The sequence below is a fragment of the Scyliorhinus torazame genome, chromosome 1 (genome assembly GCF_047496885.1).
Source record: "Scyliorhinus torazame isolate Kashiwa2021f chromosome 1, sScyTor2.1, whole genome shotgun sequence".
Classification (NCBI taxonomy): Eukaryota; Metazoa; Chordata; class Chondrichthyes; order Carcharhiniformes; family Scyliorhinidae; genus Scyliorhinus; species Scyliorhinus torazame.
The window spans coordinates 20,987,809-21,011,629 of NC_092707.1; the positions used below are offsets into that span (position 1 = coordinate 20,987,809).

Below are 23,821 nucleotides of genomic sequence, written 5' to 3' on the forward strand. Positions count from 1 at the left end.
GTCTCCCCAGCGCAAAGTTTAGTGCTTGTACTATTTGTTTTTTGCAGAAATGTGTTGTGAACTGTTTTGATAATCAGAGTATCCCCCCCCCCCCCGTACATTGGTACTGAGGGGAGGGTACCCTGTTTCTCCAACACACAATTAGTGTTTGTACCGTTTGGCCTTGATTATATTTTTTACTGTTTTAATAAAAAGATATGGCCAACCCACCCTGCACAACTTTAGGTTGTGGGGGTGAGACCCACGCAGACACGGGGAGAATGTGCAAACTCCACACGGACAGTGACCCGGAGCCGGGATCGAACCCGGGTCCTCAGCGCCTGAGTTGCACTCGCCCACCTCCAAACCCGCCATGTGCAGGATGGGGGATTCCGCCCATTGACTTTTCTGAGTTGCTACAACTGAAAGACCTTCTTGACTACTTAAGGCGGCATTAAGAAGTCAGACGTATTGAATTCAGTCTTACTGTAGTGCGATGTGAACTGAAAAGCCCCGGGTTACTACTCCAGCAATACATCCACTTCACCATCGTTACCATTTTCCCCCAATGATATTGGAGAGACCAAGAGTAATGGTTTCCTTCTTACAAGTCTTCCACCAGCCAGAGGAATATAAAACTTTCTGGATGGTCTCCTCAATCTAATAAAAAGAATGCAACAGTTACATCATTGAGCAGCAATGTGATTCGATGGATCCAAGAATCATTGGAACGCTAGTCCAATCAGCCTTTGTAATGCTCCAGCTATTAATGGCCCATCCATCACATTGCTACAGAATTGCCCTGAACCCATTAGATGGCCAGATATTCAGTGGCTGAAGAGTCCAAACACAAACAAGAAGCTATATGAAGAATGGTGCCTGCGGATGATGTGGGTGGTGCAAAGCATTGGTCTTCAACTGCCCTTTAGATCATGGGCAGCATGGTAGCACAGTTGCTCCACAGCGCCAGGGTCCCAGGTTCGATTCCCATCTTGGGTCACTGTCTCTGCGGAGTCCGCACGTTCTCCCCGTGTCTGCGTGGGTTTCCTCCCACAAGTCCCAAAAGATGTGCTTGTTAGGACATTCTGAATTCTCCCTCTGTGTACCCGAACAGGCACCGAAATGTGGCGACGAGAGGATTTTCACAGTAATTTCATTGCAGGGTTAACGTAGGCCTACTTGCGACACTGAAAAAGATTATTAGACCAAGCTGGTCAATTTGCATAACGTGGACAGAAAGGGTGCAAAGCTACACAGGTCAGATTTAATTCCCAGCCTCGAGGGCGTCGCAGTGGTTAGCACTGCTGCCTCAGGCGGCGAGGATCCGGGTTCGATCCCGGCTCCGGGTCACTGTCCGTGTGGAGTTTGCACATTCTCCCCGTGTCTGCGTGGGTCTCACCCCCACAACACAAAGTTGTGCAGGGTGGGTTGGCCATATCTTTTTATTAAAACCGTAAAAAATAAATACAACGCCAAACGGTACAAACACTAATTTTGTGTTGGAGAAACAGGGTTCCCTCCCCTCGGTACCAATGAACGGGGAGGGGGGTAGGGGGGTATACTCTGATTATTAAAACAGTTCACAACACATTTCTGCTAAAAACAAATGGTACAAGCACTAAACTTTGCGCTGGAGAGACCAGATACCCTCGCCTCTGTACAACAGAAGGGAAAGGGGGGTCGTGGGGAGAGAGGGAAAGGAGGGTGGTGGGAGGGAGGAAGTCGGGGTGTTGGTGGAGTGGGGGGGGGGGGGCGCAATAAGGCACTGCCTGAACTATCTAAGGAGGCTGGAAATAAAGGAACCTTCAATTATGATGTGCCAGGTTCCGGGAGTCCCCCCAGAGGGGATGAGGGGCGACACAGTGTCACGCTAAATTGCCCCTTAATTGGAAAAGAAATCGGGCACTTTAAATTAAAAAACAATTTTAAAAGTGTTTAAATAAATAATAATTCCCAGCCTCAGCGGAGCAGAACAGCAGCTGGACGCTAGGATTGACCTTGGGGCTCCTGGACTTGGGAGGGAGGGAAGCATTGGCAAGAATTCCCGCTCCTGATTGGAATCCTGAACATTGAACAAGAACAAAATGAGGTTCTATGGTGATGCCCCAGCATGCCAACAGCAATCAGGGTGAGGAAGCAGAGGGATTCTGCCACCCAACCATGGAGAGGGTGAGGGCAGGAAACTCCCCATTCATGCAAACCCGTGGCTGCAATTTAATCTCAGCAACTCCCACACCTTTATGTGGTTCGTCCTCTAAACCTTGCACCTGGCCTGGTTTCCATGGGCGGCGATCACACTCTGGCACTTTGCCATGTGCGCATACTTCATGCAAAAGCAGAGCCAGTGTGTTTTGGTAGGCCAAGCAGAGGTTGGCATCGAAAGCTGTAACTGATTTCCATGCCACAGCTTTAGGCTGGCTTTATCGACAGAGATCGGGCAAGTTCTTCCCTGTACAGACACAGTGTGAGTGAGAGTGAGTTTGTTAACCATAAGACTGGGGGAAGCATTGCCCCCAACCTTGTCATCATAGGGTAGGCAGTTCAGCACACCCAAGCGGTCAGGTTCTTCAACCAATGTTGTGAATAGAGGATTAAATCATGGAGCAGGATTGTACAGAACTGTTAGTTGGTCCATTAACCATAAGTCAAAAAGATCAACTTCAAATGGAGCGAACTAATCCAATCATCTGGGCGGCATGGTAGCACAGTGGTTAGCACTGTTGCTTCACAGCGCCAGGAACACGGGTTCGATTCCCGGCTGGGTCACTGTCTGTGCAGAGTCTGCACGTTCTCCCAGTGTCTGCGTGCTTTTCCTTCGGGTGCTCCGGTTCCCTCCCATAAGTCCCGAAAGACATGTTTGTGAGGTGAATTCTCCCTCTGTGTACCCGAGCAGGTACTGGCTTGTTCCTTTGAAACTCTCCGTAGAGAGGGAGAAATTGAAGTGAGTATCATAGAGTTGTAGTTAACTGCAGCCAATGAACTTGGGGGAAAAACAAATAGCACAATTGTGTTTCTTCAAAGGCGATATGCAGATTTAGTGCTTTACGCCCTCCGCAACAAATTAGTGGCAAAATTAATAGAACACGAGAATAGAAGGTGTGCTTGTTAGGTGAATTAGACATTCTGAATTCTCCCTGTGTACCCGAACAGGTGCCAGAATGTGGCGACGAGGAGCTTTTCACAGTAACTTCATTGCAGTGTTAATGTAAGCCTACTTGTGACAATAATAACGATTATACAATTTTAAAATTGCTCAATTTCTTTTGAAAGTCAGAAGCATCCTCAAGCTATTCAAAACAACAAGCATACAATCAGGTCGGAATGAAGAAATACTTTATGCAACAGTAGCTTGCATTTATGTAGCAAATAAATCATCCCAAAGTGCTTCATAGCAGAATAAATGCCTGAACCAGTGAAACAAACATGTTGGAGGGAAAGGGTGCTCATTGGACAGTGTTGTATAGCAGGAGGGGATTACATGGGCAGGGACAAGCAAGGTTGTGAGCGGTTATAAACATGCACAGAAATTTCACAGGATACATTCCATCATATGATCCAGACTATTTACTCAATGGTAGCCGAGATAAATGAAAGGATTAATATTCCCACACTGACGTCTCAGATGTTTACAAGACAGACAATGAAAAGCTAGGAAAATTTGACCGGCGAAGCATCAGGGAAGACCGATGCAAACAGGAGATGCACATGGTGATTTCGGTCATAGAATCCCAACAGTGTAGAATGAGGCCATTAGGCCCATTGAGTCTGCATCGACTCTCTGAAAGAGTACCCTGCCTAGGACCAAGTCCCCACCCTATCCCCGTAACCCAGTAACCCCACTTAACCTTTTGGACACTAAGGGTCACTTTAGCATGGCCAATCCACCTAACCTGCACATCTTTTGGACTGTAGGAGGAAACGGGAGCACCCGGAGGAAACCCACGCAGACACGGGGAGAACGTGCAGACTCCGCACAGACCATGACCGAGACCGCATAAAAATTGCATATCACTTAGACGTGGGACAAAAGATTGGGCCAAGGACAGCGTTATGGGAAACTGCAGAAGTAAATACAGATGGTGTTTCGGAAAATTAAAAAAAAAACTGGTGTGATGGAGAAAATGATTAGAAACGTTATTGGGAAATCCAAACACCGCCTTATGGTGCAACTGTGCTGTGGCCAATAGAAATCGGATTAGATATTGATAATCCACTGCTGAGGAGCCCCAAATCTTAAACGATGGATCAAGTGAGGGAAAGTAGGTGCGCGTATTTTATGGGATGGGGACTGGAGTACAGGTTAGCGCTTGGCTGCTTTGTGCGTGTCAAGCTTTGGGAGAGAAAAAAAAGTTAAAGGGAGGGAGCTTGTGAGAATTTTGAGATGTTTTCTCAACATTTCTATTGCAGCCAGCTGGTCACAACCAGACTAGAGAAGGTCAGTCTGTGAGATGGAGGTCATAAGGTAAGGCTTCTACTGCTGTGAATAAAATGGTTGCACCTGTATTTGGGACTGGATTATTAAGAATCTGAACACCAAAACACAAGAACACATATACGGCACAAAAAAACAAACAAGAAATGGGACAATGAAAAAATAATTTTACCCAAAGGCAGAAAATACAATAGATGCCGAAATAACATGAGCCTACTGATTAAAATAAAGTCATAAATGTTGGGGCTGATACAGCTGAAGGTGGTGCACAGAGCACACCTCACAAGGGCGAGGATGAGTCGGCTCTTTGAGGGGTGGGCCATTGTGGACGTTGCGGAGTGGGCCCCCGCAAACCACGTTCATATGTTTTGGTCCTGTCCAAAGCTGGAGGATTACTGGGAGGAGGTGTTTAGGGTAATCTCTCAAGTGGTGCATGTGAAACTGGACCCGGGCCCTCGGGAGGCCATATTTGGGGTGTCGGACCAGCCGGGGTTGGAAACGGGCGCGGAGGCAGTTGTTGTAGCCTTCGCCTCGTTGATCGCCCGAAGGCAGATCCTGTTAAGGTGGAGATCAACAACTCCACCCTGTGCCCTGGTGTGGCAGGAGGACCTGCTGGAATTCTTGACGCTTGAGAAGGTTAAGTTTGAACTGAGGGGAAGGATGGAGGGGTTCTTCAATTCATGGGCTTCATTCATTATGCACTTTCGAGAATTGGATCACATCGAACATTAGGGGGGTTGGGGGCTGGGTGGGTTGGGGGGAGGGGCTGTGTGTGTTAATGGTGACTATGGGTGATTCCTGATTCCTTTTTGTCGTTTATGTTAACATGCGGGCTAATGTTTGGGGGTTTGGTGGGAGGATGGGAAAGTTGTTATTGATATGGGAATCGACATTACATTCGTTACTGATTATTGCATGTTTTTAAATTGCATTTTGTAACCTTGGGCGGGATTCTCCGTGAATCGGCACGATGGCTCGAACCTGCCGCCAAAAAAGGCGCAAATTACTCGGGCGTCGGGCCCCCCGAAACGTTGCGAATTCTCCGGCTGGGAATGGGCTAGTAGCGGCGGGACGCCATTCGCGACAGCATCACCCGTCACGGACACGTGCGGCGTCACTGCACAAAAGACGCCCCCCCCCCCCCCCCGGAGAATGGCCGCGCAGCGCCAAGTGAGATCCCCCACTGCCTGCCCCACTTTCCCCCTCCCCATCTCCCCCTCCCCCCATTTACCCCCTCCTCCCATTTACCCCATATCCCCCTTCTCCCATATCCCCCCTCCCCCATATTCCCCCTTCCCCCATATTCCCCCATCCCTCATATCCCCCCTTCCCCCATATCCCTCCTTCCCCCATATCCCCCGTCCCTCATATCCCCCCTTCACCCATATCCCCCCCCATATCCGGCCCGGAGAATTGGTGTGGCCCCAGGGCCCATTGCGTCACGCCGGTCCTCGACATTCTCCGAGGCGTGTGGCGTGATTCACATCGACGGGATTTGGGGGGGACTGGAGAATATCGCGGGGCGGCCGGGCGGGATTTACGCCGCCCCCCCCCAGCGGGTCGGAGAATCCCGCCCCTTGATCTAGATCACAGTTTTTAACCAGCCCTTTCTCATTTGATATTTACAATATTTACACTTTTACATGGAGAATGCTTCTTATGGGCCAGCCCAATGTCTTATTGTCATTGCCATAGGGGCATCGGGGTGGATTCTCTATTGCCTGACGCTGGTATCGGGTTTCCCGATCGGGAGTAGAATGGAGTGTCGGGCGAGAAATGGGTTGGCGCCGGGCACCAAACGGGTTCCGATGCTCCCATCTCCCGCCGGAGGCAGCAGTGGGCAGACCTGCGCCGGTGGGAAGATGCATGTCAGGGATCGCATCTGCACCCGGTTAACAGGCTGGAAGCACAAGGGGGTCAGTGCATAACTGGGGTACCACCCAAAGTCTATCGGAAAGCCTCCCCCACTCCCCTCCCATCGGAAAGCCTCCCTCACTCCCCTCCCCCTACACCATGGCTCACCCCTCCACAGCACACACCCTCGAGGGTGGCCTTCCTCCTTTTCACAGCAGAAAGCAGTTAGCTGCTTTTGATGTGGTGAGGAGCTGTCAATTATAGCAAGCGTATTTTTAAAAATTATTATAAATGTTTTTTTGTGGGGTTTTGAACAAAGTATATTTACCGTTATGTACACAGAATAATATATATATATTATACATATATATATATATAAGAAGGGAACACGCACAAAAAACAAAAACAAACAAAAAAATAAGAATAAAATTAGAAATGCGAGGGTATTATGCGCTCGCTCAACAACAGCAACTCTGTACGATTGGCAATATTATTTTTAACACTTTTAATTTTTAAGTAGGCATATGTTTGTGAGGGGTGGGGGGGGGGAGAACTGGGGAGGTACATATACATTTGGGTGCCGGAGAAACAACTACAGAACAATTACAGAGGGTAATACGCGAATTGTTCTGGTGTTGGTGTTGTCACTTGCTTCTCCCGGACTGTTTTCACTGCCGTTATCATCTCGCGAGCAAGGGTATTTATAAGCATTGCGGTTAGCATCAAAGCAGGGTAGTTGAAATGCATTCAAGCGTGAAGGGAAAGATAGATCAACAATCCACCAAAGCACCTGTCTCTGGAGTAATTAAACTGTCAATCACTGGCTAGTACAGTGCATTGCTGTGTGAATTTGAACGGAAGATTAGAATTTCATAGGCTGTCAAGTGACTTTAAACACTTTGACGTGTACTCGGCTTTCCAGGAAGAATTTGACACTTGTATCAGCTGCTGTTTTAAAAACCTTTGGCTGAGGCAGCAGATGTTAGGGAAAGGTAAGTGAAAATGTAGTGATTTTTGCACACAGCTCCCTGGACTGCACTTCAGCTTTCAGGTGGGTGGTGGACGGCGGCCTGCTGGGGGCTGGGGGTTGGCCGTGCGTGTGCAGGATTTACGTTGTGGAGGAGAGGGGGCCCACTGCCAGAACTTGGTATCAGGCCGCCCGCTCAAAATGGCGGCCTGATACCAGGATTCCAACGGAATCCGGCGAGTTCCTCATGCAGACATTAGCATGGTAAAGGAGAGCAAATGCAACTGGGCAGCGCTACGCGCGCTCGCAGAGATGCATACTGATTCTCCGCTGGCGGGATCACAGTGTGCAGAATGGAAAATCCAGCCCAGATTGCTACTGCACAGAGAGGCCATTTGTCCCATTGTATCTCTGTCGGCCATCAAACACCTAACTGTTCTAATCCCAAATCCCAGCACTTGGTCTGGAGCCTTGGATGCTGTGGCGTTTCAAACGCTCATCTAAAAGCTTCTTAAATACTGTGAGGGTTCCGCCTCAACCGTCCTTTCAGGCAGCGAGTTCCAGATTCCCACCACCCTCTGGGTGAAAACTTTTTCTTCAAATCCCCTCTAAATCTCCTGCTCCTTACCGTAAATCTATGCCTCCTGGTTATTGACTCCTCTACTAAGGGAAAAGCTTCTTCCTTTCTATGCTATCTATATCCCTCATTCGTTTGTTCGTCACAATGATCGGCACTGTGGCTCAGATGGTTAAAGCGCCTGTCTTATAAACAGCAGATGCTGAGTTCGAATCCCAGCACTGCCCGTCATACCTTTCGCTCAAAGCAACTTGCTGGAGAAAAATGCTCCCATTCATGGGCGGCACGGCAGCACAGTGGTTAGCACGGTTGCTTCACAGCTCCAGGGTCCCAGGTTCGATTCCCGGCTTGGGTGAATGTCTGTGCAGGGTTTGCACGTTCTCCCTGTGTGTGCGTGGGTTTCCTCTGGGTGCTCCGGTCTCCTCCCACAGTCCAAAGATGTGCAAGTTAGGTGGATTGGCCATGATAAATTGCCCTTAGTGTTCAAAAAGATTAGGTGGGGTTACTGGGTTACGGGGATAGGGTGGAGGTGTGGGCTTAAAAGGGGTTGCGGACTGGTGCAGACTCGATGGGCCGAATGGCCTCCTTCTGCACTGTAAATTCTATGATACTATGAATCAGGTTTCTCAGCCTTCTCTGCTGTAAGGCAAACCACTCAGCCTTCTCTGCTGTAAGGCAAACAGCCCCAGCCTAACTCTTGGCTGAGACGTGTCACATACTTCCTATAGTGTGGTGACCAGAACTGCACACGGTAACATAGCTGTGGGCTAACCAGTGTTTTATACAGCTCCATCACAACCTCCCTGCTCTTATATTCCATGCCTCGGCTAATAAAGGAAAGTATCCCACCTCATCAATCTGTCCAGTTGCCTTCAGAGATGTATGGACATGAATGCCAAGGTCTCTCCGGCCCGCTGTACTTTCTAGCGTCCTATCATTCATTGTGTATTCCCTTGCCTCATTAGCCCTACCACAATGCATCATCTCACACTTTTCAGGGTTAAATTCCATTTCCCACTGTTCTGCCCATCCAACCAACCCATCTATACTGTCCTGTGATCGAAAGCTTTCCTCTTTGCTATTTACCACACCACCAATTTTCAAGTCATTGCACATTTGCTGACCCCCCCCCCCCCCACGTTGTATCCCATGTTTCTGGTTGTTTACACACCTGAAAGTTTAGAGAAATAATTATATGGTTAACTACTGGGGGATTTTGCACGGAGTTCACATATTAAGTTACCCAGTTATGATTATGGAAGTTCATTGCTGCCAGGAGTCACATATTTTTGGGGGGGCAGATGTGGGTGTCACTGGCAAGGCCAGCATGAAAATGAATGAAAATCGCTTATTGTCGCGAGTAGGCTTCAATGAAGTTACTGCGAAAAGCCCCTAGTCGCCACATTCCGGCGCCTGTTCGGGGAGGCTGGTACAGGAATTTATTCCCTTTGAACTGAGTGGTTGCTGGGCCATTTCAGAGGGCAATTAAGAGTCAACCACATTGCTGTGGATCTGGAGTCACATGTGGGGTGGGGTAAGGATGGCAGGATTTCCCTTTTTAAACGGACTAGACGGGTTTTTATGACAATCGGCGGCACGGTAGCACAGTGGTTAACACTGTCGCTTCACAGCGCCAGGGACCCGGATTCAATTCTGGCTTGAGGTGACTGTGTGCGGAGTCTGCACGTTCTCCCCGTGTCTGCGTGGGTTTCGTCCGTGCTCCGGTTTCCTCCCACAGTCCAAAAGCGTGCAGGTTAGGTGGATTGGCCATGCTAGAATTGCCTTTAGTGCCCAAACAAAAAGATTAGGTGGGGTTACTGGGTTATGGGAATAGGGTGGAGGATTGGGGCTTAAGTGGGGTGCTCTTTCCAAGGGCTGGTGCAGACCTGATGGGCCGAATGGCCTCCTTCTGCACTGTAAATTCTATGATTCTATTAGACTTTTAATTTAATTCCAGACTTTTATCAGAATCAAATTTCAACATCTCCCATGGGAAGCGTGGGATTCAAACCCAGGTCCCCAGAGCAATACACTGGATTTCTGGATCACTAGTCCAGTAATTTTTTTTAATTGTTAAAAATATATTTATTAAAGTTTTTAACACAATTTTTCTCCCTTACAAACAATAACCCCCCCCCCCCGTAACAAAAAAAAAGAAACGAGAAATCGCGCGGAGCAAGATATATACATGGCAAAATAGTATATTTACATAGCTTTGTACACTGGCTCTCTCCCGTACGTGCCAGTTTCCCCGACTCTTCATGTTATCTCTTGCTCATCCACCCCCCCAGGCAGCTCCCCCACCCCCCCCCCCCCACCCCCCCAACCAGGTTGCTGCTGCTGCTGACCGACCTTCCTCTAACGCTCCGCGAGATAGTCTAGGAACGGTTGCCACCACCTGTAGAACCCCTGCGCAGACCCTCTCAAGGCGAACTTGATCCTCTCCAACTTTATGAACCCAGCCATATCGTTTATCCAGACCTCCACGCTGGGGGGCTTCGCCTCCTTCCACATTAGCAAGATCCTTCGCCGGGCTACTAGGGACGCAAAGGCCAGAATACCGGCCTCTTTCGCCTCCTGCACTCCCGGCTCATCCACTACTCCAAATATTGCTATATATCAAGCTTGGCTTGACCCGGACTTTCACCACCTGAGATATTGCTCCCGCCACTCCTCTCCAGAACCCCTCCAGTGCCGGGCATGACCAAAACATATGGACATGGTTCGCCGGGCTCCCTGAGCACCTTCCACATCTGTCCTATACCCCAAAGAACCTGCTCAACCTCGCCCCCGTCAAGTGAGCTCTGTGAACCACCTTAAATTGTATCAGGCTGAGCCTGGCACACGAGGAGGAATTAACCCTACCCAGGGCATCAGCCCACAGACCTTCCTCGATCTCCTCCCCCAGCTCCTCCTCCCATTTACCTTTCAACTCTTCTACCAGCACTTCCCCCTCTTCTTTCATCTCTTGGTGTATTGCTGAAACCTTGTCCTCCCCGACCCATGCACCCGAGATCACCCTGTCTTGAATTTCTTGTGCCGGGAGCAACGGGAATTACCTGACCTGTCGCCTCACAAAAGCCCTCACCTGCATATATCTAAAGGCATTTCCCAGGGGTAACTCAAACATCTCCTCCAGTGCCCCTAGGCTCGCAAACGTTCCGTCAATGAACAGGTCCCCCATTCTTCTGATCCCCGCCCGATGCCAGCTCTGGAACCCCCCGTCCATCTTCCCCGGGACAAACCGATGGTTACACCTGAACGGGGACCACACCGATGCTCCCATTGCACCCCTGTGCCGTCTCCACTGGCCCCAGATCCTTAGCGTTGCCGCCACCACCGGGCTCGTGGTATACTTTGTCGACGAGAGCGGCAGCGATGCTGTCACCAACGCCCCCAGGCTCGTTCCTTTGCAGGACGCCATCTCCATCCTCTTCCATGCCGCCCCCTCTCCCTCCATAACCCACTTGCGGATCATCGACACATTTGCTGCCCAGTAGTAGCTCCCCAGGTTTGGCAGCGCCAACCCTCTTCGGTCCCTACTGCGTTCCAGGAACCCTCTCCTTACCCTCGGGGCACTAGTCCAGTAATAATACCACTACACCACCACCTCCCCGTGGTGCAGAGATCGAAAACACGCACATATTTGAAATTGGTCCCATGCGCCAACAGTTTCCATTATCAAGGTGTACCTCAGACAGGTTGATATGGCCACTCTTCAGTGCTTCCCTAATTGCCATCTTTCCGTGGAAAAAGCCATCCTTGTTGACAAGGGAAGAACTCATTCGGAGTTGCTCACAGACTGGCAAACCCTCAGAAAGGTTTGCATGAAGACCAAGAGGAACTTTGTTTCTGTTTGAGAAAGAGACAGAGAGAACTTTATTTGATTAGGTGCCATTAATTGGCCAATTAAGAGTCTCAACTAGCCCAGGGGCAGGTGAGAATATAAGAACTAGGAGCAGGAGTAGGCCATCTGGCCCCTCGAGCCTGCTCCGCCATTCAATGAGATCATGGCTGATCTTTGTGGACTCAGCTCCACTTTCCGGCCCGAACACCATAACCCTTAATCCCTTTATTCTTCAAAAAACTATCTATCTTTATCTTAAAAACATTTAATGAAGGAGCCTCTACTTGCTTCACTGGGCAAGGAATTTCATAGATTCACAACCGTTTGGGTGAAGAAGTTCCTCCTAAACTCAGTCCTAAATCTACTTCCCCTTATTTTGAGGCCATGCCCCCTAGTTCTGCTTTCACCCGCCAGTGGAAACAACCTGCCCGCATCTATCCTATCTATTCCCTTCATAATTGTATATGTTTCTATAAGATCCCCCCACATCCTTCTAAATTCCAACGAGTACAGTCCCAGTCTACTCAACCTCTCCTCGTAATCCAACCCCTTCAGCTCTGGGATTAACCTAATGAATCTCCTCTGCACACCCTCCAGTGCCAGTACATCCTTTCTCAAGTAAGGAGACCAAAACTGAACACAATACTCCAGATGTGGCCTCACTAACACCTTATAAAATTGCAGCATAACCTCCCTAGTCTTAAACTCCATCCCTCGAGCAATGAAGGACAAAATTCCATTTGCCTTCTTAATCACCTATTGCACCTGTAAACCAACTTTTTGCGACTCATGCACTAGCACACCCAGGTCTCTCTGCACAGCAGCATGTTTTAATATTTTATCCTTTAAATAATAATCCCTTTTGCTGTTATTCCTACCAAAATGGATAACCTCACATTTATTTGTCAACATTGTATTCCATCTGCCAGACCCTAGCCCATTCACTTAGCCTATCCAAATCCCTCTGCAGACTTCCAGTATCCGCTTCACTTTTTGCTTTACCACTCATCTTAGTGTCGTCTGCAAACTTGGACACATTGCCCTTGGTCCCCAACTCCAAATCATCTATGTAAATTGTGAACAGTTGTGGGCCCAACACTGATCCCTGAGGGACACCACTAGATACTGTTTGCCAGAGAAACACCCATTAATCCCCTCTCTTTGCTTTCTATTAATTAACCAATCCTCTATCCATGCTACTTAATGCCATGCATCTTTATCTTATGCATCAACCTTTTGTGTGGCACCTTGTTAAAGGCTTTCTGGAATCCAGATATACCACATCCATTGGCTCCCCGTTATCTACCGCACTGGTAACGTCCTCAAAAAATTCCACGAAATTAGTTAGGCACGACCTGCCCTTTATGAACCCATGCTGCGACTGCCCAATGGGACAATTTCCATCCAGATGCCTCGCTATTTCTTCCTTGATGATAGATTCCAGCATCTTCCCTACTACCGAAGTTAAGCTCACTGGCCTATAATTACCCGCTTTCTGCCTACCTCCTTTTTTAAACAGTGGTGTCACGTTTGCTAATTTCCAATCCGCCGGGACCACCCCAGAGTCTAGTGAATTTTGGTAAATTATCACGAGTGCATTTGCAATCTCCCTAGTGTTATTGAAAATATGGAAAGATGTGTCATTTGAAACATGGAAGTCTGGCAATATCTGGTCTGAGAGAAACATGAGAGGATACAGGGAAAGACCCCACAAAAGGGTTAACAGCAGCTGCCAGGAGCAGGATTGTAAAATTCAGATATCCTTGGTCAAACAGGCTTAGCAAACAAGACAAACAGGATTTTGAATGAAGCCAAAAACAATGGCTCACACCTTCATTGAAAGTAACTATCTTAGTAAACATCTGGAAAAGAATGGATGAGGTTCAGTTGAATTTGGTGAGAATTCAAAGTGTGAAAATTTGCTAATACCAGGTAAATTAAAGAAAACTGGAGACTATCAGTCTACGAGAAACATAATTCGAAGCCAAAATCAAAGTCAAAATTATGAGCTGAGGACACAATTGGAAAATAAAACTACAGAAATGACAGGAATTAAAAGTAACACCTCTTGAAGTCAAAGCATTTTGAACATCACAAAGGAAACAATGTAATCAGATCTATGAGATGAAGTCATGTCAAAATGAGTACTTAGTTGGATTAGAAAGTTTAGATCAAAGATACTTTTTAAAATCAAAGAAAATCAGGAGTTACTTTACAATAAATTCATAAAAACTAGATAACTGTTAGAAAAATATATAAACCCGAAGAAAGGGAACCAGAAGCAGAACTCAGAGAGAGAGAGAGAAGGGGGGTGGGGGGGGGGGGGGGTGGAGAGAGAAGCAGAGTCAGATTACAGTCAGCTCGGCCATGGGAAATGGACAGGGCAGAGCAGCCGAGCTAAAATAGCTAATACATCTAAGGAAGACTAGAATTTAAAGAGTAGGCAAATTCAGCTCGGAGACAGCCAGCAGAGTCAGCTCTCACAGCTCTGTACATGGGAAAGATAGGACACAGCAACCAAGCTAAAACAGCTAATATATCTAAAGAAGACCAGATTTTAAAAAGAAGATTGATTGTCAAGTTGGGCCTGAAGGTCCCTTCAACCAACCAGAAGGATCCAGAAGCAAGATCTTTTTCCTTTCTGTAAAGACAGTGACTGCATCTTTAAAAAAAAATAATAAAATAACTTAATTTAACCTGAAATAGTGGTTATTCCAAAGTCTACTTTACTTACTTAGCAATGCGGGACCCAGGATCGATGCTACTAAGTGGTAAGTAGATGAAATCTTCGGTGAAGGTATGGGTTATACCGGGGGATAACTTGAAAACATAGTTTGACCTGAATAGCACCCATTGAAGCTTGCAACGGAGTCGGGGAGTGAGAATCCCTGATCACCATTTAGAATGTCGGCCCTTTTTGGTATAGAGAGACTTCTAAGAATAGTGGCGAGTTTTCAAAAACACTAGCCATCTCTTTTAGCACTCTGGGATGCCGTCCATCAGGGCCAGGAGACTTGTCTACCTTTAGCCCCATTAGCTTGCCCATCACTACCTCCTTAGTGATAACAATCCTCTCAAGGTCCTCACCTGTCATAGCCTCATTTCCATCAGTCACTGGCATGTTATTTGTGTCTTCCACTGTGAAGACCGCCCCAAAAAACCTGTTCAGTTCCTCAGCCATTTCCTCATCTCCCATTATTAAATCTCCCTTCTCATCCTCTAAAGGACCAATATTTACCTTAGCCACTCTTTTTTGTTTTATGTATTTGTAGAAACTTTTACTATCTGTTTTTATATTCTGAGCACGTTTACTCTCATAATCTATCTTACTCTTCTTTATAGCTTTTTAGTAGCTTTCTGTTGCCCCCTAAAGATTTCCCAGTCCTCTAGTCTCCCACTAATCTTTGCTACTTTGTATGCTTTTTCCTTCAATTTGATACTCTCCCTTATTTCCTTAGATATCTACGGTCGATTTTCCCTCTTTCTACCGTCCTTCCTTTTTGTTGGTATAAACCTTTGCTGAGCACTGTGAAAAATTGCTTGGAACATGCTCCACTGTTCCTCAACTGTTTCACCATAAAGTCTTTGCTCCCAGTCTACCTTAACTAGTTCTTCTCTCATCCCATTGTAATCTCCTTTGTTTAAGCACAAAACACTAGTGTTTGATTTTACCTTCTCACCCTCCATCAGTAATTTAAATTCCACCATATTGTGATCGTTCCTTCCGAGAGGATCCCTAACTATGACATCCTGAATCAATCCGGTCTCATTACACAGGACCAGATCTAGGACCGCTTGTTCCCTCGTAGGTTCCATTACATACTGTTCTAGGAAACTATCGCAGATACATTCTATAAACTACTCAAGGCTGCCTTGACCGACCTGGTTAAACCAATCGACATGTAGATTAAAATCCCCCATGATAACTGCTGTACCATTTCTACATGCATCAGTTATTTCTTTGTTTATTGCCTGCCCCACCATAATGTTACTATTTGGTGGCCTATAGACTACTCCTATCAGTGACTTTTTCGCCTTTTCTATTCCTGATTTCCACCCAAATGGATTCAACCTTATCCTCCATAGCACCAATGTCATCCTTTACTATTGCCCGGATGTCATCCTTAAATAACAGAACTACACCACCTCCCTGACCATCCACTCTGTCCTTCTGAATAGTTTGATACCCTCGGATATTTAACTCCCAGTTGTGACCATCCTTTAACCATGTTTCAGTAATGGCCACTAAATCATAGTCATTCACGATGATTTGCACCATCAACTCATTTAACTTATATTCCGAATACTACGAGCATTCAGGTAAAGTTATGTTGGCCTTTTTACCTCTGTTCTGAATCTTAACACCTCGATCAGTAACCTCTCCTAAGTTATATTTCCTCTTAACTTCTAATTTTCCTTGTCGTTGAACCCATATCTTCATGTAACAACCTGCCGCGTTGCTTACCATTATTGCTTTTACTTCCCGTTTTATTCCTTTTAGTATTCCTGGTCCTATTCACTGATGTCCCCTCAGACACTGTACCTTGTACTGTCGCCCTTTTTGATTGTTGACTATGGCTTCCCTGCCGTACACTTTCCCCCTTACTGCCTTTTGTTCACGTCCCTGTTTTACTACCTTCCAACTTCCTGCATCGGTTCCCATCCCCCTGTCACATTAGTTTAAACTCTCCCCAACAGCTCTAACAAACCCCCGCCCCCCCCCAGGACATAGGTTCCAGTCCTGCCCAGGTGCAGACCGTCCGGTTTGTACTGGTCCCACCTCCCCCAGAACTGGTTCCAATGCCCCAAGAATTTGAATCCCTCCCTCTTGCACCATCTCTCGAGCCATTCATTCATCCTATCTATCCTGACATTCCTACTCTGACTAGCTCGTGGCACTGGTAGCAATCCTGAGATTACTACCTTTGAGATCCTACTTTTTAGTTTAACTCCTAACTCCCTGAATTCAGCTTGTAGGACCTCGTCCCATTCTGTACCTATATCGTTGGTGCCTATGTGCACCACAACAGCTGGCTGTCCCCCCCCCCAGAATGTCCTGCAGCCACTCTGAGACATCCTTGACCCTTGCACCAGGGAGACAACAGACCATCCTGGAGTCTCGATTGCGTCCGCAGAACTGCCTGTCTATTCCCCTTACGATTCGAGTCCCCTATCACTATAGCCCTGCCATTCTTCTTCCTGCCCAGCTGCACAGCGGAGCCAGCCACGGTGCCTTGAACCTGGCTGCTGCTGCCTTCCCCTGGTGAGCCATCTCCCTCAACAGTATCCAAAGCAGTATATCTGTTTTGCAGGGAGATGACCGCAGGGGACACCTGCACTGCCTTCCTACTCTTGCTGTCTTTTGGTCACCCATTTTCTATCTCCCTCAGTACCTTTCACCTGTGGTGTGACCAACTCGCTAAACGTGCTATCCACGACGTCCTCAGCATCGCGGACGCTCCAAAGTGAGTCCATCCACAGCTCCAGAGCCATCAACCCGTCCAACAGGAGCTGCAACTGGACACACTTCTTGCACGTGAAGGAGCCAGGGACAGTGGATGTGTCCCTGAGCTCCCACATTGCACACGAGGAGCATGTCACGGGTCTGAGATCTCCTGCCATGTCTTAAACCCTCAGTTAACTTCAACAACTACAATTTCCAAAAGAAAAAAAACAACGAAGAAAAAATAAATAAATATACCAATGAAAAGAAAACAGAGAAACTACTTACCAGTCACTTACCAGGGATAAAAAGTACTTGCTCCCCACCCAGCTTCGAATTCCCACCTAGATTCAAATTCCCAAACTCACTCTTTGCTGTCTCACTCTGGCTGTGTCTTCTCTGGCTCACTGGGAGAACTCACTGGGAGTGAGTTACAAGTTGCTTTTTTAAAATAGGCCTGAGTTGACTCCCCTCCCCCACCTGCTTTTAGATCAAAGTAGATTAAAGTGACTGACACTTAACTGCCAACCAGTTATGTGAGTGGGTGGGGCAGCCTTTGTTAACCTACACTGCACAATTCTAGATTAATTTAAATTAATTTAAACTCCTGAAATTTAAAAGGAGCTGACTTACTGATTTGATTTGATTCAATTTCCACCTAGATTCAAATTCCCAAACTCACTCTTTGCTGTCTCACTCTGGCTGTGTCTTCTCTGGCTCACTGGGAGAAAGGGGAGGTGGGGGGGGGTCTGACACCTATCCCACCATCGGTAAAATTCCAGCGAATGCAGGTGGGCAACAAGCACGACACCTCCACCTCACCATGCCAGCCGATTTTAGGACTGCCCCCCCCCCCCCCCCGCCCCCCCCCCCCCCGGTCCTCCGGCCGTCCGGGCGTAATATTACGGCCATTCCCTCTCAAGTAATAAAAACGCCTTCATAAGACATAGGACCAGAGGTAGGCCATTAGTCCATTGAGTCTGCTCCACCATTCAATGAGATCATGGCTGATCTGATCTGATACTCCCCAATTTCACTTATCCATTATCCTTAATTCCCTTACCAATTAAAAATCTGTATCCAGCCTTGAACGTATTTAATAACTAGCCTCTACAGCTCTCTGCAGTAAAGAATTCCACAGGTTCACTACTCTCCGAGAGAAGAAATTCCTCCTCATCTCTATCTTAAATGGGCGACCCCTTACTCTGAGATTATGCCCTCTGATCCTAGACTCAACCACAAGTGGAAACATCTTCTCAGCATCTACCCTGTCAAGCCCCCTGAGAATCCTCAATGTTTCAATGGGTACAAGCCCAACCTAGTCAACTTCTCATACGAAAATCCTGCCATACTGGGGATCAACCTAGTGAAGCTTCTCTTGGCTGCCTCTGATGCCTTACGGCAAGGGGACCAAAACTGTGCACACAACACAACGTTCATTAATGTTCATTTTAGTTTATTGTACTAATCAACGTGAGGCACTTTTCCAATTTCAAAAATCATGCCAAATTTTATCAGAGATTTGTCTTTGTGTCTTCTTGTCATGTTGGTATGCAATCCACACAATTGCTCCATCAAAACAATAGCTACAGGTCAGTCCTGGAAGTCCCAGCTTCAGGATATTCTGGTTGCACTTTCTAGCGAGTCATGTATGCATCATTTAAAATGTCATCATTCCCATTACAAACATAGGAACAGGAGTTGGCCATTCAGCCCCTCGAGCCTATCCCGCCATTTAATGTGATCATGGCTGATTAATCTTGACAATGCACAGGTTTTGTATTTAAATATAATATTGTCAGGGCCTATAACCTGAACCATATCCAGTGTCTTTGGCCATTTCTTGATATGACGTGGAGTGAATTAATTGGCTGCACACCAGCACTTGTGATGATGGAGGCCTCAGCAGGACGTGGAGATGGGCCATCCACCTGATACTTCATGTGCACACTTCAGCCGTGTTTTGCACTCAAGATGCTGGGTTCCACCATCATCGAGAATAGCGACATTCAAGGAGCACCCATTTCCATTTCTTGTTTAATTCTCCACCACTATATATGATCGCAGAGCTTTGATCTGATCTGTTGATCGTTGGCAGGTTTAGCTCTGCTATCGTATGCTGCCTCTGTTGTTTGTATCATGCATGTCACTCTGTGTGTGGTATTACCAGATTGGTACCTTATTTTTAAGTATGCCAGGTGCTACTCCTCCAGGTATGGACTCCTACACTCTCCATATAATCAGGGCTGGCACCCCTGGCTTGACAGTGATGGTAGAGTTCCAGGCTGTGAGGTTACAGATTATGCTTGAGTGCAATTCTGCTGCTGCTGCTCTTGGCCCATGGACATCACATCAAGGATGATCAGTTTTTGAGTTGCTAGATCTGTTTGAAACCTTCCCCATTTCGCACAACGGCAGTGCCAGACAACACAGTGGAGGAATAATAATAATTATCAGTGTCACAATTAACTCTGCAATGAAGTTACTGTGAAAATCCTCTAGTCGCCGCATTCCGGCGCCTGTTCGGGTACATCGAGGGAGAATTCAGAATTTCCAATTCGCCTAATAAGCACGTCTTTCGCGACTGCTCAGTGTGAAGACAAAGCTTTGCTTCCACAAGGACTGGGCATTAGTCACTCTTACTAATACTGCCCTGGATAGATGCATTTACAAGAAGTAGATTAGTGAGGAGAAGGACGAGTAGGTTTTCCCTGGCGCTGGTTCTCAAGAGCACCTGTTGTAAGTTGTCTTTACTTTTGAGAAATAGCAATTTGACCTTGAATGTTATTCTACTAAGCAAATAAAGTGACTAGCTGAATAAACTTGAAGAGGGGTTCCTTTTCATGGGACACTGGCATCAGTTTTGGGACGGGGGGACCTATACCGTTGGGATGGTCTCCACCTGAACCGAGCTGGGATCAGTGTTCTGGCGAAAAGAATAAATAGGGTGGTCAATAGGACTTCAAACTAAAGATTGGGGGGGAAGGGAAAGTCAGGGAACCAAGAGGTGAAGTAATCAGTGGGAAGCGTAGCTGCTTAGGAATACAAAAAAGCACGAAAAGACAGAACTCAGGAGAGGTTACGATAGTCCCCATCCCACAAAATATGACAGTGTATGGAAAGGCTCAGTAAACCAAGGTCCACCACACTAAGAAAACAAAAAGGGACGGTCAATAGAGAATTAAAGGTGCTATATTTAAATGCGCGCAGTGTACGGAACAAGGTAGATGAGCTTGTGGCCCAGATTGTGACTGGCAGGTATGATGTGGTAGGCATCACAGAGACATGGTTGCAGGGGGTTCAGGACTGGCATTTAAACATCCAGGGATTCACAGCCTATCGAAAAGACAGGGAGGTGGGCAGAGGGGGCGGGGTTGCCTTGTTAATTAGGAGTGAAATTAAATCAATAGCACTAAATGACATAGGGTCAGATGATGTGGAGTCTGTGTGGGTAGAGTTGAGGAACCACAAAGGCAAAAAAACCATAATGGGAGTTATGTACAGGCCTCCTAACAGTGGTCAGGACCGGGGGCACAAAATGCACCACGAAATAGAAAGTGCATGTCAGAAAGGCAAGGTCACAGTGATCATGGGGGACTTCAATATGCAGGTGGACTGGGTAAATAATGCTGCCAGTGGACCCAAGGAAAGGGAATTCATTGAATGTTTACAGGAGGGCTTTTTGGAACAGCTTGTGATGGAGCCCACGAGGGAACAGGCCATTCTGGACTTAGTGTTATGTAATGAGCCAGACTTGATTAAAGATCTTAAAGTAAGGGAGCACTTAGGAGGCAGTGATCATAATATGGTAGAATTCAATCTCCAATTTGAAAGAAAGAAGGTAGAATCAGATGTAAAGGTGTTACAGTTAAATAAAGGTAACTACAGGGGCATGAGGGAGGAACTGACGAAAATCGACTGGGAGCAGAGCCTAATGGGAAAGACAGTAGAACAGCAATGGCAGGAGTTTCTGGGAGTAATTGAGGACACAGTGCAGAGGTTCATCCCAAAGAAAAGAAAGGTTATCAGAGGGGGGATTAGGCAGCCATGGCTGACAAAGGAAGTGAGGGAATGCATCAAAGCAAAAGAGAAAGCCTATAATGTGGCAAAGAGTAGTGGGAAGTCAGAAGATTGGGAAGGCTACAAAAACAAACAGAGGATAACAAAGAGAGAAATAAGGAAAGAGAGGATCAAATATGAAGGTAGGCTAGCCAGTAACATTAGGAATGATAGTAAAAGTTTCTTTAAATACATTAAAAACAAACGGGAGGCAAAAGTTGACATTGGGCCGCTCCAAAATGACGCTGGTAATTTTGTGATGGGAGATAAGGAAATAGCTGAGGAACTAAATAAGTACTTTGCGTCAGTCTTCACAGTAGAAGACATGAGTAATATCCCACCAATTCCGGAGAGTCAGGGGGCAGAGTTGAATATGGTAGCCATCACAAAGGAGAAAGTGCTAGAGAAACTAAGAGGTCTAAAAATTGATAAATCTCCGGGCCCAGATGGACTACATCCTAGAGTTCTAAAGGAGATAGCTGAAGAAATAGTGGAGGCGTTAGTTATGATCTTTCAAAAGTCACTGGAGTCTGGGAAAGTCCCAGAGGATTGGAAAATCGCTGTTGTAACCCCCCTGTTCAAGAAGGGAACAAGGAAAAAGATGGAAAATTATAGGCCAATTAGCCTAACCTCGGTTGTTGGCAAGATTCTAGAATCCATTGTTAAGGATGAGATTTCTAAATTCTTGGAAGTGCAGGGTCAGATTAGGACAAGTCAGCATGGATTTAGTAAGGGGAGATCGTGCCTGACAAACCTGTTAGAGTTCTTTGAAGAGATAACAAATAGGTTAGACCAAGGAGAGCCAATGGATGTTATCTATCTTGACTTCCAAAAGGCCTTTGATAAGGTGCCTCACGGGAGACTGCTGAGTAAAATAAGGGCCCATGGTATTCGAGGCAAGGTACTAACATGGATTGACGATTGGCTGTCAGGCAGAAGGCAGAGAGTTGGGATAAAAGGTTCTTTTTCGGAATGGCAACCGGTGACGAGTGGTGTCCCGCAGGGTTCAGTGTTGGGGCCACAGCTGTTCTCTTTATATATTAACGATCTAGATGACGGGACTGGGGGCATTCTGGCTAAGTTTGCCGATGATACAAAGATAGGTGGAGGGGCAGGTAGTATGGAGGAGGTGGGGAGGCTGCAGAAAGATTTAGACAGTTTAGGAGAGTGGTCCAAGAAATGGCTGATGAAATTCAACGTGGGCAAGTGCGAGGTCTTGCACTTTGGAAAAAAGAATAGAGGCATGGACTATTTTCTAAACGGTGACAAAATTCATAATGCTGAAGTGCAAAGGGACTTGGGAGTCCTAGTCCAGGATTCTCTAAAGGTAAACTTGCAGGTTGAGTCCGTAATTAATAAAGCAAATGCAATGTTGTCATTCATCTCAAGAGGCTTGGAATATAAAAGCAGGGATGTACTTCTGAAGCTTTATAAAGCATTAGTTAGGCCCCATTTAGAATACTGTGAGCAATTTTGGGCGCCACACCTCAGGAAGTACATACTGGCACTGGAGCGGGTCCAGCGGAGATTCACACGGATGATCCCAGGAATGGTAGGCCTAACATACGATGAACGTCTGAGGATCCTGGGATTATATTCATTGGAGTTTAGGAGGTTGAGGGGAGATCTAATAGAAACTTACAAGATAATGAATGGCTTAGATAGGGTGGATGTAGGGAAGTTGTTTCCATTAGCAGGGGAGACTAGGACCCGGGGGCACAGCCTTAGAATAAAAGGGAGTCACTTTAGAACAGAGATGAGGAGAAATTTCTTCAGCCAGAGAGTGGTGGGTCTGTGGAATTCATTGCCACAGAGGGCGGTGGAGGCCGGGACGTTGAGTGTCTTTAAGACAGAAGTTGATAAATTCTTGATTTCTCGAGGAATTAAGGGCTTTGGAGAGAGAGCGGGTAAATGGAGTTGAAATCAGCCATGATTGAATGGCGGAGTGGACTTGATGGGCCGAATGGCCTTACTTCCGCTCCTATGTCTTATGGTCTTACTATAATAACTGTCAATTATCACCATGGCACTGCTGCCTCATAGTGCCAGGGACTTGGGTTTCATTCTGACCTTGCGTGACTGCAATTTTTTAAAAATTGCTGTTTATTTTGGGTTGACAATACAAAAAAGAAATAAGCTTACCAGATAGTGTGGTTTAAAGATATTTCTGAAGTAGGGCGAGACTCATGTATCTGTTCAGTAGAAAACCGGCCAGCAATCTGAGTTGATGAATACAGACTCAAGTTTAATTCAACCTCATCTTTTTTGGACGAGGATTAAGAAGTTCTTTGACTGCGGCTTTCCGAGAGGTACTTACTTGAGACTGAAAACTAGCATTCCCAAATTATACTGCCAGTTTTAACCAAAGGATCGGAGCCTTGTATCAATGCTTGCAAATGCACACGCATTTTTATGCTGATTAGTGTCAGTGGCGATGGAATAACAGCTCATTGCCAACATCAGAAAGATTCAAACAGGAAATTTAAAAGTTACAAATACCTTCCAAAGAACCAACCCTGGAGCATTTTGAACTTGACTCGTCCAATTTGGCCAAATTTAATTTTGCATCCAGTTTACAGTGGAGATGATACAATTACACAGTTGAATTTGCAGTGCATAGAATTTATAGAATTTACAGTGCAGAAGGGGGCCATTCGGTCCAT

The 23,821-nt window shown here is 46.6% G+C and overlaps 1 protein-coding gene across 3 annotated transcripts in view; it reads right to left on the minus strand.

Annotated features, from left to right (window-relative positions):
• Positions 1-23,821, minus strand: part of ydjc (YdjC chitooligosaccharide deacetylase homolog) — a 118,392-nt gene that overhangs the window by 41,094 nt on the left and 53,477 nt on the right. For all 3 annotated transcript variants that reach the window (XM_072475046.1, XM_072474883.1, XM_072474964.1), the window contains exon 3: positions 11,502-11,661. In XM_072475046.1, the coding sequence (XP_072331147.1) occupies positions 11,502-11,661 (160 nt within the window). The remainder of the gene's footprint in view (positions 1-11,501; positions 11,662-23,821) is intronic.